Source organism: Girardinichthys multiradiatus, chromosome 7 (genome assembly GCF_021462225.1).
Source record: "Girardinichthys multiradiatus isolate DD_20200921_A chromosome 7, DD_fGirMul_XY1, whole genome shotgun sequence".
NCBI lineage: Eukaryota > Metazoa > Chordata > Actinopteri > Cyprinodontiformes > Goodeidae > Girardinichthys > Girardinichthys multiradiatus.
The window spans coordinates 31121463-31137078 of NC_061800.1; the positions used below are offsets into that span (position 1 = coordinate 31121463).

The 15616-nt window shown below is 39.6% G+C and overlaps 1 protein-coding gene across 5 annotated transcripts in view; it reads right to left on the minus strand.

Moving 5' to 3' along the window:
* LOC124870919 (protein FAM126B-like) overlaps positions 1-15616 on the minus strand; it is a 58521-nt gene that overhangs the window by 19103 nt on the left and 23802 nt on the right. For all 5 annotated transcript variants that reach the window (XM_047369778.1, XM_047369779.1, XM_047369777.1 and 2 more), the window contains 4 exons: positions 15061-15145; positions 8401-8479; positions 4186-4287; positions 2668-2847 (listed from right to left, as the gene is read on the minus strand). In XM_047369778.1, coding sequence (XP_047225734.1) covers positions 2668-2847; positions 4186-4287; positions 8401-8451 — 333 coding nt within the window. In that variant the 5' untranslated portion in view covers positions 8452-8479; positions 15061-15145. The remainder of the gene's footprint in view (positions 1-2667; positions 2848-4185; positions 4288-8400; positions 8480-15060; positions 15146-15616) is intronic.

Here is a 15616-nt window from a genome sequence, read left to right on the forward strand (position 1 = left end):
TGAATGAAATATTCTCATTGAATACTTTGTTCTGTACAAAGCTGAATGTGCTGACAACCAAATCACACAAAAATCATCAATGGAAATCAAATTTATTAACCAAAGGAGGCCTGGATTTGGAGTCACACACAAAATTAAAGTGGAAAAACACACTACAGGCTGATCCAACTTTGATGTAATGTCCTTAAAACAAGTCAAAATGAGGCTCAGTATTGTGTGTGGCCTCCACGTGCCTGTATGACCTCCCTACAACACCTGGGCATGCTCCTGATGAGACGGTGGACGGTCTCCTGAGGGATCTCCTTCCAGACCTGGACTAAAGCATCCGCCAACTCCTGGACAGTCTGTGGTGCAACGTGATGTTGGTGGATGGAGCGAGACATGATGTCCCAGTTGTACTCAATCGGATTCAGGTCTGGGTAACAGGTGGGCCAGTCCATAGCTTCAATGTCTTCATCTTGCAGGAACTGCTGACACACTCCAACCACATGAGGTCTAGCATTGTCCTGCATTAGGAGGAACCCAGGGCCAACCGCACCAGCATATGGTCTCACAAGGGGTCTCAGGATCTCATCTCGGTACCTAATGGCAGTCAGGCTACCTCTGGCGAGCACATGGAGGGCCATGCGGTCCTCCAAAGAAATGTCACCCCACACCATTACTGACCCACTGCCAAACTGGTCATGCTGAATGATGTTGCAGGCAGCAAATCGCTCTCCACGGTGTCTCCAGACTCTGTCACGTCTGTCACATGTGCTCAGTGTGAACCTGCTTTCATCTGTGAAGAGCACAGGGCGCCAGTGGCAAATTTGCCAATCCTGGTGTTCTCTGGCAAATGCCAAGCGTCCTGCACGATGTTGGGCTGTGACCAAAACCCCCATTTGTGGACGTCGGGCCCTCATACCATCCTCATGGAGTCGGTTTCTAACCGTTTGTGCAGACACATGCACATTTGTGGCCTGCTGGAGGTCATTTTGCAGGGCTCTGGCAGTGCTCCTCCTGTTCCTCCTTGCACAAAGGCGGAGGTAGCGGTCCTGCTGCTGGGTTGTTGCCCTCCTACAGCCTCCTCCACGTCTCCTGGTGTACTGGCCTGTCTCCTGGTAGCGCCTCCAGGTTCTGGACACTACGCTGACAGACACAGCAAACCTTCTTGCCACAGCTCACATTGATGTGCCATCCTGGATGAGCTGCACTACCTGAGCCACTTGTGTGGGTTGTAGAGTCCGTCTCATGCTACCACAAGTGTGAAAACACCACCAACATTCAAACGTGACCAAAACATCAGCCAGAAAGCATAGGTACTGAGAAGTGGTCTGTGGTCCCCACCTGCAGAACCACTCCTTTATTGAGTGTTTCTTGCTAATCACCAAAGATTTCCCCCTGTTGTCTTTTCCATTTGCACAGCAGCTGTGAAATTGATCGTCAATCAGTGTTGCTTCCTAAGTGGACAGTTTGATTTACTTGGAGTTATATTGTGTTGTTTAAGTGTTCCCTTCACTTTTTTGAGCAGTGTATAATCATTCTACTGCTGGATTTAATGAACTATACCAAATCAAATATCTGCCAGCATTTTGTCTGCTGTAGTTTTATATGATTAATGTGCGATAAAGCCTATGGTAGTCCTCAAAATAATGTAATTTTGAAAAGTTATGCATCATTATCTCCACCAGACACAATCCCAGCAAAAAAAATAAACCTTATTCATTTTGATATACAACGTTGTGTTTTAGAAACAGGAAAAAGTTAGCTTGTACCCATGCTTCCCTTCCATCGCAAAAGTGTAAAACTATATGCTAGAGAAAAGCTGAATGTGTTTTATTGAAGCAGCAGTTTCTCACCACTTTGCAATTGAAGTATTTCCCATTTATGTTCCTCCTTAACAATTTAAGTAGTCCTTATCATGTTAACATCTCAAGTTCTCCTTGACTGGACTGTAGGTTACTTGTGCTGCCCTTCGCTGGCTAACAGTCTATCTCTGGACATCTGACAGAACTGCTGAGAGCAAGGCTGCTTATCAGGACGCGCCCGTCAATGGAGACATCTGTGAGCATGTGCTGCACGTCTGTATGTGTGTGTTGAGAGGTACAGACACAGAGGAATAAATTATTCATGAATATGCCCCTTAGCAGCCCTGGCTGACATGGAGCTGGGTCTTTGGGTATCTTTTGCTCTTAGCACATTTCCTCAAGGGTGTTTCCTGGTGATGCAACTTCCTTCAGGACGATCCATTTAGCAATGTTTTCCTTACAGGTCACCTTGAAAGTTTAACGACAGCAAAACCTGACAAATTTCCATCCTTTGTTAGTTTTAAAGTTAACTGATGATTTACATTAATTCTGGAATTTTCCGCTAAAAAAACCTTCCAAAATTTGTTTTTACTTTAGTGTCTGTAAAGTCTCTCTAAAACTGGGCGATTAACTCCGACCTAAAAGTCCACATAATCTCTTTCTTCACTGCCGACAGTGAAGAAAGTTTAACGTCAACATGGACTCCGAGGAGGAGAAGAGAAGCAGCTAGGAATTTGAGGTGCCCCCACAGGAAAGCCTAAAGATATCTGACATGCCAAATTACTAATGGACTCACCTATTAATATAACCTTGTAGTGGGTAATTGATCTTACAGCATGCCTCTAACACCACCTTCTCTGACCACAGGAGTGACACCTACCAGGTTGTAGATACCCAAGAGGAGGGCCTCAATGCAGCCATTGCTCTGGCGATCCCTGCTGGCAGTGATCCGCAGATAAACCCACATGAGTTCAGGCAGGAACTGCAGGGTGAAACGTCGCAGGCGGTCTTCAGAGCTCCGGTACAGCTCAAACAGCTGATGACACACCGGTTCCAGCAGCTAGAAAGCAGGTAGGGGAAAAAACACCTTAGTGAAGCATTCTTTAAGTCCCTTAAAATGGATCTGTTTCATCAGTTCATTCTAGGGGTGCATGGTGTGTCTGTCTAATATTCAGTGCTTATTAAGAGAGAACCCAGATGTTCTCAATGATTTTATCGGACGGACGAAATCAAATTCCAAACTTTTCCAGACTGTACAGGAATCCTGTTTGTAAAATAGTGTGTGGTTTATGAGGACAATAAAACCTGTAAGTATCACCAAGTATTTATTTGATTAATTAAAAATGAACAACATTTTATGTAAAAATAAAAGCATTCACAGGGGAGGCAGGTTTTGGGATACTTCTCTTTCGAAGCATTTATTCTGAAATATACTCTTATAAATATGCTCTTATACTAAACCATGAATAAATTTGACCTTGACCTGAAGGGACAAACAAATAGAGGGAACCTTTAGGAGCTTCTGGAAGCAGAGGGTTGGAGGGGTGGTCATGTACTGTCAGGGGAGTCCACTGAGGCTGTGTGTTTATTCTGTTCAAGGGTCGATGAAATAAGTGTCCACGCAATGCGGTTGTGTATGTGTGTGTTAGGTGCACATTGTGTGACAGAGAAATAAGCAGCAACTCATTAATGAACTTGGCAACACCGTGGCTCTCCATGGCATCAGCAGAAAACACGATGCAATCTTTCCCTCTCTTTCTATCAAACACACACACACACACACCCCGGATTAGGCGTCTCATCATTAATGGGATTGTGAAGCAAGACTGATGGCACTGATGGAATTTAGATCCCTGGACTCTTAAATTTGACCATGAAATAGAGGGGGAATGGTAGCAGAGAAAGAGAAAGCCAGCCTTCCAGACTACTTCTGCTTTAAATCTGTGCTATGAGGTCTTAAACTAAAATTTAAAAAAAGCTAGTTTTAATGTGCAGGTGTGTGACGCTGTAAGAAAACACTGACATACAGCAGTGTTACTGAGGATGTTCCTTCTCTGGTGTGGGCAGCAGATGCTTTAGTTTGTTTTTTGAAGCCCACTGTGTGCGTGTACTACCATGTCGCTGTGAGTGTGCATACAGCATACAGGGAACGCCGTGTACTATCTCGCAGGTGAAGCTGCAGCCATTGCCACTGTGCCCTTTAATCATAATCTCGCACAAGAACAGTACATGCTTGTGCTTTAGTGTGTATGTTTATCCTGCAAAACTGCTGTGTGTCAGTCTGTTTCTCAGCACCAACCCAGACATCATGATGTGAGTTACAAGAAGCACAGAGATATAAAAAAAAAAAACATGGACTCTGTGTGTGTGTGTGTGCGTGTGTGTGTGTGTGCCTCACCTCGTTGTTGGGGTCCTGGATAACTCTGTAGAGCGCTGGTACCAGAGACTTCTTTAGATGCAGGCTGCCGGCATACCTTGGGATTTGGGTTTCTGGTAAGGACTGAGACAAACAGAATAAAACCCATTTGAGACAATTCAGGCATTTGTCACATAACCACTTTATTGTTAGGACTTTCTGTGATTGACCCCTAAATAAAACCCAATAAGCAATTCCTTTTAGAAATCATCTAATCACAAATAAAGCTCAGCTTTATTTAATTTCATCTTAATATGAATCCAGTGGTTCTGTGAAGATCTCAGAGGTTTGTTAGAGAAGAGTAGGTAACAGACTGCATCATGAGGACCGAGGAACACAGCTGACAGGTCAGGGATACGGTTGTGGGGAAGTTTAAAGCAGGATTAGGTTATATAACCACATCCCAAGCCTTGAACATCCCACAGAGCACTGTGAACACTGAATTTATTTTTCCAGAAAGGAAAGAGTATTGGACAACTGCAATCCCACTGAGACATGGCCATCCACCTAAACTGACAGTCCAAGCAAGACGAAAACAGCCAAGAGGTCAATAGTAACTCTGGAGGAGTTGCAGAGATCCACAGATCAGCTCGGAGAATCTTTTGATATTCTATACAGTCAACAAATCTGGCATTTTTTATAAGAGCAAGAAGACAGTAATTGTTGAAAGAACATCATAAGTCCCATTTGCATTGCAGAGGACACAGCACACACGTGGAAGAAGGTGCTCTGGTCAGGCGAGCTCAAATCGAGACTTTCTGACCTACTATGTGTTCCAAAAAACTAACACTGCCGTTAACCCTAAACACATTCCCATTATGAGACATGTAGGTGGCAGCACCATGCTATTGGGGATGTTCTTCTTCAGCAGGGATAGAGAATCAGGTCAGAGTTGATGAAAAGCTAGACTGAGGTAAATTCAGAACAATTCTGGAAGAAATCCAGGAGCAGCACATGGCTTGAGAATGAAGTTCACTTTCCATTAGGACAACAGCCCTAAAAATACAGCCAGAGCTACAATGGCACGACTAAATCATTGTTGACTTTTAGGAAGATTCAATGTGCAATATGACTGAAAATCTGTGGCAAGAGATGAAATTTGATTTTCACAGATGCTCTCTGACTGACTTATTTCGCAAAGAAGAATAGGCAAAGTCTTCAGCCTCTATTCCAGATGAGCAGCACTGGTAGAGACATCCCACAAGACTTAAAAAAGATGATTCTACAAAGTACTGACTCAGCTTTTTATTTGTAAAACATTTTTAAAAACACATAGGGCTGAACGACAGGGAACACCTTTTTTAAAAGCTCTTTTCTGAGCTTAAGCATCTCTGCTACTAAAATATGCACCAGGTGTACGTTTCAAGGGCAGTTAGAGTTCCTCCAACTGACCAGATATTTTACTGGCATGCAGTTTAGATGCAGGGTACTTGAAATACTGGCAATTGTCATTTGATATTTTGTGCAGCTCTAAAACCATTTATAATTAGACACTAATTTGTGTTGGTCTAGCACATAAAATCCCACAAAAATATGCCAAAGTTTGTCGTTGTAATGTACTAAAATAAAAGAAATTCAAGGTATACAAACACATTTGCAAGGTGCTGCGTGTGTATCAAAGAGGTCAGTTATGGCAATGAACTAGAGAAAACCTGAAGGTGACTATACTAGAACCATTATGCTAAAGCTGCAACATTAACCTTTGACACTACGCATGTACACATGCTGTTAAAGCTGTGAACTGTGGGGCACGGCGCTGATGGTGTAGGGGTTAAGCGACCATATACGGAAGCTACAGTCCTCGAAGCGGCCGTCCCAGGTTCGAGTCCCGGACCCGGCGACATTTGCCGAATGTCTCCCCCTCTTTCCTGTCTGCCTACTGTCAAAAAATTTAAAAAAATGGGGCCACTAGTGCCGAAACAATATCTTTTAAAAAATAGCTGCGAACTATGAAAGTCTCTCAGGTGGCATAAAAACCGAGTGGTAACCTCAGTGACGGGCAGAGTCTGTAAAGGCTGTTGAAGTCTAAATAGATCTTGACGTGGAGTAACAGCTTTTGACAAAAATCACTTTAAAAAGCTCCAGATTCATGGCGTCTGTCACGGACAGAGTATCCTGGGGCGGGAAGCAGTGGAGACCGAGCATTGTCTGCAGATGACAGGCGCATTGATGTCCTCTCGGCATGGCACTTTGGTGCAGACAAGTCCTGTTGTCCTCATGATGACCACTCACCCCAGGAGTCCCATCAATCCATAGACCATGTATAATTTTGTGCTCGCCTCTTTCACAGAGTGTACCTTCATGAAGTCTTTGCAATTTTGAGGATAATTTTACAGTTTAGTAAAGTTGTCACTTGTCTTTCAACTGTAGCCCTGCTAAACTCTATAGTACATTTACTGAATTTCAAATTTTTTCAAGTTTGTTTGTGAGGAAGCTCCATGTCTGAAATCTACTGCAAATACAAATCTACCTGAATTGTTAATGTGCATGTCTGCTCCCACAGTTCCAGCAAGTTACAATTCAGACATCCTTCGACTTTTTAAATAAAAAATAGTTACTCATTCTTGATGATGGAGACGGCAGTGGATGATGTCGATAAGAATGTTTTATTTTGATGCCCCAAACCGAGAGGGTCAAACTCAAATTAACAGTGGACAAAAGTAAAAGTCAAAAGGATGATCTTAGTCTAGATTGTTTATTGTTTATTATATTTCATGATACCTTATGTCAAAATATTAGTGCAGAATATATAAATTTTAAAGTGCTGGCATTTAAGTTAGAGTTCACAACAACTGCTTTTACTTAAGTTAAAAAAAGATATTTACCTCTTACACATTTGTCCTTTAATGACAAACACCTGCACATATTCTGCATTGAATTTTGATTTTCTATGAAAGAAATACAGTTAAATATAAATGGGCAACTATTAAAATTCGTAATCAGGATTAATTGCACTGTTATGTCCAAAGTTCAGTAATTAATTCAAAAGTTGTTTGTGGACTTATTTACTTTGAAAGTACTTCAATATCAACAAAAGTGTAATAACATTTGGTTTGCAAATAATTCAAACAAATAAGATGCTCATTAACTGCAATATTCTGAAGTAAATACACATTTATTATGGCTTAATGGTTAATTAGATGTTTAAATAAACAACTGAATAAGGAACCACAGCAAATGAATAAAGGACGAAGTCTGAACTAAAGGACAGTCTCTGATATTCAGTTCGAGTTAAATTTGTTCACTGATGCACGTGTTTAACATGTAAATGACAGAGAGTAGAAGCCGTATTTTATTTTGAAATCCTGCCTTCGTCTCTGTCAGGACCATTCAAAAGACTGGCTCGTTTAAACATATTTTTTTTATTCAAATAAAGACGTGCTTAAATTGAAGTTGACTCATAAAACCTGCGCCTACAGTGCCAGATAAATTAAGAGATTTGGCCCATACGAGCTTCCATACAAGGGCATAGGTGTTTTGTCGGGTTGAGGTCAGGACTCTGTGCAGGCCAGCTCATCCACACCAAACTCTCTCATCCATGTCTTTATGGACCTTGCTTTGTGCAGTCATGTTGGAAGAGGAAGGGGCCGTCCCCAAACTGTTCCCACAAAGTTGGGAGAATGAAATTGTCCAAAATCTCTTGATGTGGTGAAGCATTCAGAGTTCCTTTCACTGGAACTAAGGGGCCAAGTACAGCTCATGAAAAAGAACCCCACAGCATAACTCCACCACACTTTACAGTTGGCACAATAATCAGTTCTCCTGGCCACCACCAAACTTAGACTTGTCCATCAGATGGAGAAGCACGATTCATCACTCAAGGGGGCGTCTCCACTGCTCTATAGTCCAGTGGCGGCGTGCACTTGGTGATGTATGTCTCGGAGGCAGCTACTCCATGAAGCTCTCTACATACTGTTCTTTGGTTAATCTGAAGGCCACATGAAGTTTACAGGTCTGTAGCAACTGGTTCTGCAGATAGTAGGCAACGTCTCCACACTATGTACGTCAGCATCCGCTGCCCCCGCTCCCAATTTCAATTATTTGGATGGGTGAGTGAATACTTTCGGCAGTATAGTGTATATCTGATCTTTACACTCTAATCTCAGGTATTACATCTTACGGTGTCTCTGGGAAACAGCCTGAAGGACGCATTTTATCATGACTCACAAGATACGACAAAGAGGAGGAGGTTTTTACCTTGAATTCGGAGAGCCATTCTTCCACAACACCTCGCTCTGAACCCAGCATCTTTCTCGGAGACCCCCCTCCTGGATGCCTGGTGGAGAGAGAGAGGCAGAGGTTGGAAAAAAGTCACAAAAAAGGAGTGAAGGCGACAAATGAGATAAAACTCCACGCCATCTTCGGAAGATGTAGTTGCGTTTTTAGTCTCTTATTTCACCACTGGGAAAGATGCAATAGTATTTGCAATCCAAGTGAAGACTTAGAGGACTGTTTTAATTCACTTAGCCACCACAGAGCAGAGCTTCACTTGGAAAGAATCAAAGAGCTCTCAGAGACACAGATTCATAAAGGAGAAATATTATCCAGGATTTCAGGTACCTGTTAGTGGTGTATAATCCCATTGTAGTCCAGCACTACAGGAAATCTTTCTGACTGTGATTATAATACACCTGCCATAGTGGATGACTAAAAATTAACTAAAGTAAATAAAAGTGAACTGTCAATAAATAATCGTTTTAAATTGTGACTAATTTCAAACAAATCCATATAACTTAAAAAGAAAGAAACAATAACAGAGGTTATAATGGTAATAGCTGGGTTGTCTTGAGACTGTTGATGGACAACACACTGTTATTTAACAGGCCACATCAACACACAAACATGCCACGATGAACAGGTGAAGAAACGAAGCAGAGACGCTAATTTAAGATTTTACTTGACAGTTCCTGTCTTATTGACTCATCAAATGAAGTCCAAGATTAAATCATTTAAATCAAATGAAAATAACCTAAAGCCCAGAAAGGAAAACCCAGTGTGTGGGTGTCTGTGTAGACGACTGGACCGAGGAGGTAAGCACTGACCCTGACCTTTCACAGGTTTATATGACAGAATCCAGACTAAAGGTGATGATCCAATGAGCCCAACAATAGACACAAAATACTTGATTATGTAATGGCAGATGACCAGTGATGCTACAGGACTACATTACCCATCAACAACTCATTTTGTTGTACAATTACCATTTGTCCAAAGCAAAAAGCATGTAGGGTAAACTGTTTCTGATAGTCCAAAATCCTCATATGAAACTGCTAAAATAATTTAAATCTAAAATGTAAACTGCTAGTTTTTTAACCAAGAATTACACACAGCAGAAAAAATAGAGTAATTTCAGATAATATTGCCCTAACTGACAAAGTATTTGTGTTCAGAAAGTCATATTATTATTTTCTTCAAACAGAAGTCAGTACTTAACATATTAAGTCCCATCATATTAAGTTGAAGGTGAAGTTGGAAAAACTCCCAAACCTTTCTGTCCTTCTTACCTCAGGCATTGGTCCAGTTTGAAGTAAGAAGGGTAGATTCTTTACTCTTTCAGAAACGGTTTTTCACAGAAAAACGCAGTCAGTTTAATTTGACTGGATTATCCATTAAACTCAACTCTGAACATTGTCACTTCAGATTTCAGGCATTAGACTCTTTGGTAGGCTGTAAGACGTTCTACGGCCATGGCATGGACTCTCTCTAAAAATGATTCCTTACTATTGGTAAATCTCATAACACTTTTGGTTATACAATAATTAAGGATGGGCTGATTACCTGTGGAGCATGGATACAATACATTAAACTTTACAAACATACGTAAATAGTTTCATAATCAGTAAAGTGTCTGAAGGATGAATTCAACATTAGAAAATTTAAAGCAGCAAGGAGATATCCGCATATATCGCAAATTGAGATGTATTTACATCAGTAAAGAATGATTACACTTACCTAAGGATTATAAGGAAAACTACAGGGGACTAATAATTTGAAGTTGTATTACACATTTCTCTGTCTCTCTGGAGTCCATAAAAAAGGGCTCAACACCTAATTATAGTTATAATTGTAAATTGTTCTGAGGAGGTGGTTGGGGAAATCTCAACACAAACAGCTGTTGTTTCAGCAGACTTTATGGCTCTCAGGTCTGACTGAATTGTGTTTTGTGTCTTAACCGATTCTCAATTATGAATTATAACCAGGTGACATGAAGTAAAATAAAAACATCTTCTGCGAATTTAAAGAATGTAGCATAACACAATGCAAACAAAAACATTTATCGCAAGTCTCGACAAGTCAGGCTGCTTCCCTGGTTCTGTGTTCTCAGTTTGAGACTCAGCATCTTGAGAGCCAACAACGTCTGAACTAGTCAAGAAGACGATTAGCCAATCAGAGACGGACAATGGGAAACGTGCGAGCCACGGTGTGCTAGACATTAGAAAAATTGACTATTATTTTTTCTAAGTAACATTTCTTGAACTAAATTGAAAAACAATAGCAACAAACTAACTCTTCACATAAGGTTTGGACTGCAGCCATATTTAAGGCTTTAAACATGTAGTGATTCTACAGAGTAAAAAGCTGGGTAACAAAGGTTTAATGCATTAATCAACATCTAAACCTATGACAAATTATAAATTTTTTTAAAGATTCGCAAAATTTTAAATTAGCTAAATAAGATCATTCATTTAAGGATTTTTATATGTAATTGTCAGGTGTTCTATGCACTACAACAGGACCAAAGGACATTAAGATTTTAAAGGATTTCAGAACAGACAAGAATATTTTATTTTAATGACAAGTCAGAAAGTGATGGACTGACCAGATTTAGCACAGAGTAGTGGCATGTGAGCCCCACCTATTGCTGTGCACTTCATGGTCACCTGGCTAAAAGAAGACTTTTATAGCTCATTTGCAGAAAATGAGATTTGCAGAAAACAAATCTTGCTGTTTGGGGAAACACAGACTCCTAAGGTGTAAAAGCAAAAGAAGCAACACCCTTAATGCTTATAAAGGTAACCATGTTTATAAACTAGAGTTGGCAAGCTATGAGTGGCAAGTCTGGCGGAAGACAAATTATATAGCTCAACATCAGAAAAACATTTAATATTGTGTAGTTTACTATACATTTTTGCTTTATTCTGTGTATAAAAATCAAAATAGCAATAAATAAATGTTACATAAACATTAATAATTTAAACTGTAATATTAATAAATATTACAACATTTAGGCAGCTGCAGGAATATTTTTTGCTTTTCTGTGTTAAATAAAAGACATTAAATGTTATGCAATTTAGTTTTCATCTTTTGTGTAAATAGCATGCATATGGTGTTTTTATTAAAAGTCATTATACGGTGAGAATCTAATACCACTGCAAGTTATTTTCTTTAGTGAAAACAGGAACAAAACAAACAGGCCTCTAATTTAAGAAATGCGAAGCAAGGAAATGGGCTCAGCGTGCAGCAGGGGACTGTTATAAATAGACTCTTGCAGTTTTTGTTACATTTCTAGCAAATGCATAATCTAAAGCCAGTAAAAATGCATATTCCTGCCTTAAACATTATAAAACTGCAAACTCCCACTTTAAGCTATGACATAAAAACATGCCTGTTAAACCTCATTTGGTAAAGCCAAATTGCCATAGCCCAGAAAATGTAGTAAATCTCTGAGGGCTCTCTGCACATGCATCAGTGGACTTAATGTTTCAGACCTACACACAGAGCCGTCAGCACATCTGCCTGCCTGGCCAATCTGGGTAAGAAGCTTAATCATATATGAATGTGTGAAGAAAAGCGTGGAAAGTTTACAGCTTTATCTGTCTGTGTGGGCTGTAGGACGAGTTAGGACAGAGGAAAAAAAAACGGTAGCAGAAAATACAAAGTAATCATGAAGATGGAGCTTTTTTACAGAGCACTCAGGATCTCAGGAGTGAAGGTTTCCATTTCAACATGAAAGAATACCACCCAGAAAACAAACAAGTGTCTTTGGGAACAGCTTGTGAAAGTACATGAATGACTCAGCTAATGTCTGGCCTCGTAGCTTTAAAAGTCTAGAATATAACTGCCCCTTGATGTTCACCCAATCAACATGACTGAGTTCAAGAGAAAAATAAGCTGACAGGAACATGGTCTGACCAGAGGCTGCTTTTGCTACCAAAGATGTTTTAACCATCCACTGAAAGACAGGGCTAACAGGCTTGCTTTAAAAATTATGATGATGAGAAAAATATTACATTTCTCACATATGGGACTGAAACAGGAAGAAATGCTTAAAGCTTTCCATCTATATGAAATGAGAGTCACGTATTACATGTAAACCCCCGAACTTTCTGTGGTTAAAAATGACGACTAAGAGCAGACCTTGTGAAACGGTTAGATCAAAACTACTGTGAGAACTTGTATTCACATGCACAGGTGCATCTTACTTTAATTCAAATATCATGTAAATGCTTATTTATTTCAGCAATTTAATTAAAAAGAAATTCATTATATATATTTCAAGCTTTTATTCATTTTATAAATTAGCTTACAGCTAATGAAAATCCCAGAATTAATTCTCAGAAAATCTGATTTTTGTAATAGATCAATAGGTGGCTGAGTTTGCTGGCCAGTCAAGCACAGTGATACCCTGGTCATTAAACCAGGTATTGGTACTTTTGGCAGTGTGGGCAGGTCCCAGGTTCTGCTGGAAAATGAAGTATCTCCATAAAGTTGTCTGCAAATCAAAGGATGAAGTGCTCTAAAAGTTCCTGACAGATTCTCTGGATTTAATAAAACTCCAGCACTGACTCTGGAATCTTCACATTGGACCTTTAGGGAACTTGGGCTCTGTGCCTCCCCACTTTTCCCTTAGTCCATGTAGACATGTCAGATGTATTTTCTGGTTCAGGAGTAGCTTCACACAGAACCAGACAGTTGTAGCCCAAGTCCTAGATATGTCTGTGTCAGGCACCTAAAGCCTGAACTCTCAAACTGGCTTTCCTTTCTCCCTCTTCTCTAAGCTGTTGTTATCCCTGGATTATAAACCACTTTCTACCACATCTTTTCCTTCCACTAAACTTCTTATGAATATGCTTGGATACCACGGTCTGAACATCCAGGTTCTCTGGATATAATCTGTTGTGGCTTGCCCTCCTTGTGGAGGGTGTCAGTGACTGTCTGGACAATTGTCGTTACATAAAAAAAAAAACTATTTTTACATGTTTCCTGTTAAATAGTCTGGTTTTTGGGAGTCTTATTTCTGACACAAGCTACAGTACAGTATGTACAGTAGTTATATATCTTGGTTTAACATCCGCCAGACACGTTGGCCTTTGTTCCTAAATAAACTGTGGGTGAACTAATGCAAATTTAAATTCACATCCTAGAGCAAATATTTAACACACACTGAAGATCAGCAGAAGTTAAAGCTCAAACCAAATATCATAAATTATGCAAACCTCGACAGGGTGCAGATAAGCAGGAAAATGTTAGAAAAGAAGCTCAGAGGAGCTGGACCAGCATAAAGATGACGTTGATAAGAACTGGAATCTTTCTTGTGTGAGTACACTTCCTAAATTCAGAGTCTGTGAATTGCAAGCATCCATTTAGTCAGCGTGTTCCGGTCTTCATGGAAGGCTGACTCATTAATTTCCTCTGGCCTGTCAAGCTGTCAGAAGCTCACAGAGATGAAATTCGCAGACGACATTGCGGGTTTATCAGTCACCATGAGAACAACAGTCAAATGACTCAGACGCACGTTCAGCAGCGGCAACTGTTCATTTCGTTAAAACAATTTAGATTAAATCACTCTCAGATGTAGAACCCAGTAATTAGGAAGGGCAGATGGAAAGCCATCTTCCTTTTAGCAGTTATATTGCTGAAAAAAATATACCATATATACCAGAACTACAAATTTTACTAATTTACAAAAACTTACAATATATCTATATTTTCACATATAGAAGAATGAGCACTATCCATTCAAACAGAGTGTAATAGTTTGCTGACATTTTACTCCATACTACCTTGATGCTACCAGATGTATCTCAATAAATAGGAATATCTTCAAAGAGTTAGTTCATTTTAGTAATTTTAATTCACCAATTAGTTCAGTTCAAAAAGTTAAGTTCATATCCTATATATATTTATTACATATATATTAAGCATTTCTTTAGCTGATTAAAAAACTGCTTTAATTGGAAAAGAGGACTCTGGACCACAGAGCAACTGTCCAGTCTGTTTTCTCCCTAACCCGGGGACACAATACATGATTTTTGGCCTAATATTTTTTTTTACCCATATCTAAGCCTAAAATAAATAAGGAAGGGTCTTATTAAAATAAATCAAACATGTCAAATGTTCAACATTAAGGTAAAAATCATGTAATTTAAAGCTTTAGTGATTTAAACAATGAAAACGGGTAATTTACCCAGAGGTTTAGTTGGGGGCTTTGTTTTAAAGAATCATTTATCCAAGGACAAAATATTTTCCTTCCATTCAACTTTCTACTAATATGCTTGCATAAAGCACAGTGTAGTCAGCTGGCTTATGTATTAATGATCTTTTCTGGTGCATCCTCCTAGAAGAGGGATTGCAATAAATGTCTCCTGACTAATTGGCCATACCTTAACATTTACATTTATAGTACATTAAAAATCACTCTGTGTGAAGACACTGTGTGTAATTGATCAATATAACACGAGTTTAATTTTTCGAATTCAATTACTAAAAGAAAATAACATCTTAGTGATATTCTCATTTATTAAGATGAACCTGCAACTGCAAATATGGAAAAAGCTGATAAATAGAAGATATGAATAACATAAAAGGAACATAAAATACACAAGATACAATAGCTAAAGACTTCAGTTTACCTACCTGAGCGTCCCAGAACTCAAATCTCCGCAGGGAGATGCAAATGGTTCTCCACAGAGGCACACATCTGTCACTCTCTGAGGCTCACCTGCAACAACAAGGGATAAAAACAAAGCCCCAATGAGATCAGAGGAAAATGGTCCTCTACACCTATTTAGGATCAGTTAAACTGCTGAACAACAGAGGAGCATCTAGTTGAACAGGAGAGGAACTTGCTTTGGTGGGATAACTCTACTGCTATGTAGCCAGTTTTTGACTTTGAATACTTTAACCATCTATTGTACAACTAAATCCTGCAGTCAAAAAGTTTAACAGCTCAGAATCAGTTTAAATTCTAACCCTGTTTAAAAATAGATTAATAAAGAAAGTCCAACTGCAGTTCAGATAAGGGATGAGCAGCTGCATACAGTCAGCCATAATGAAACAAAAACCATGCTAAAATAAACTATACCTATTATAATATAGTCTTCTTCAGTACAACAGCTACACTCAGCTACTTGCAGCTGTACTGAAACAGCACACAACAACAGCTCCACCAAATCCCGAACCAAAAACGCAG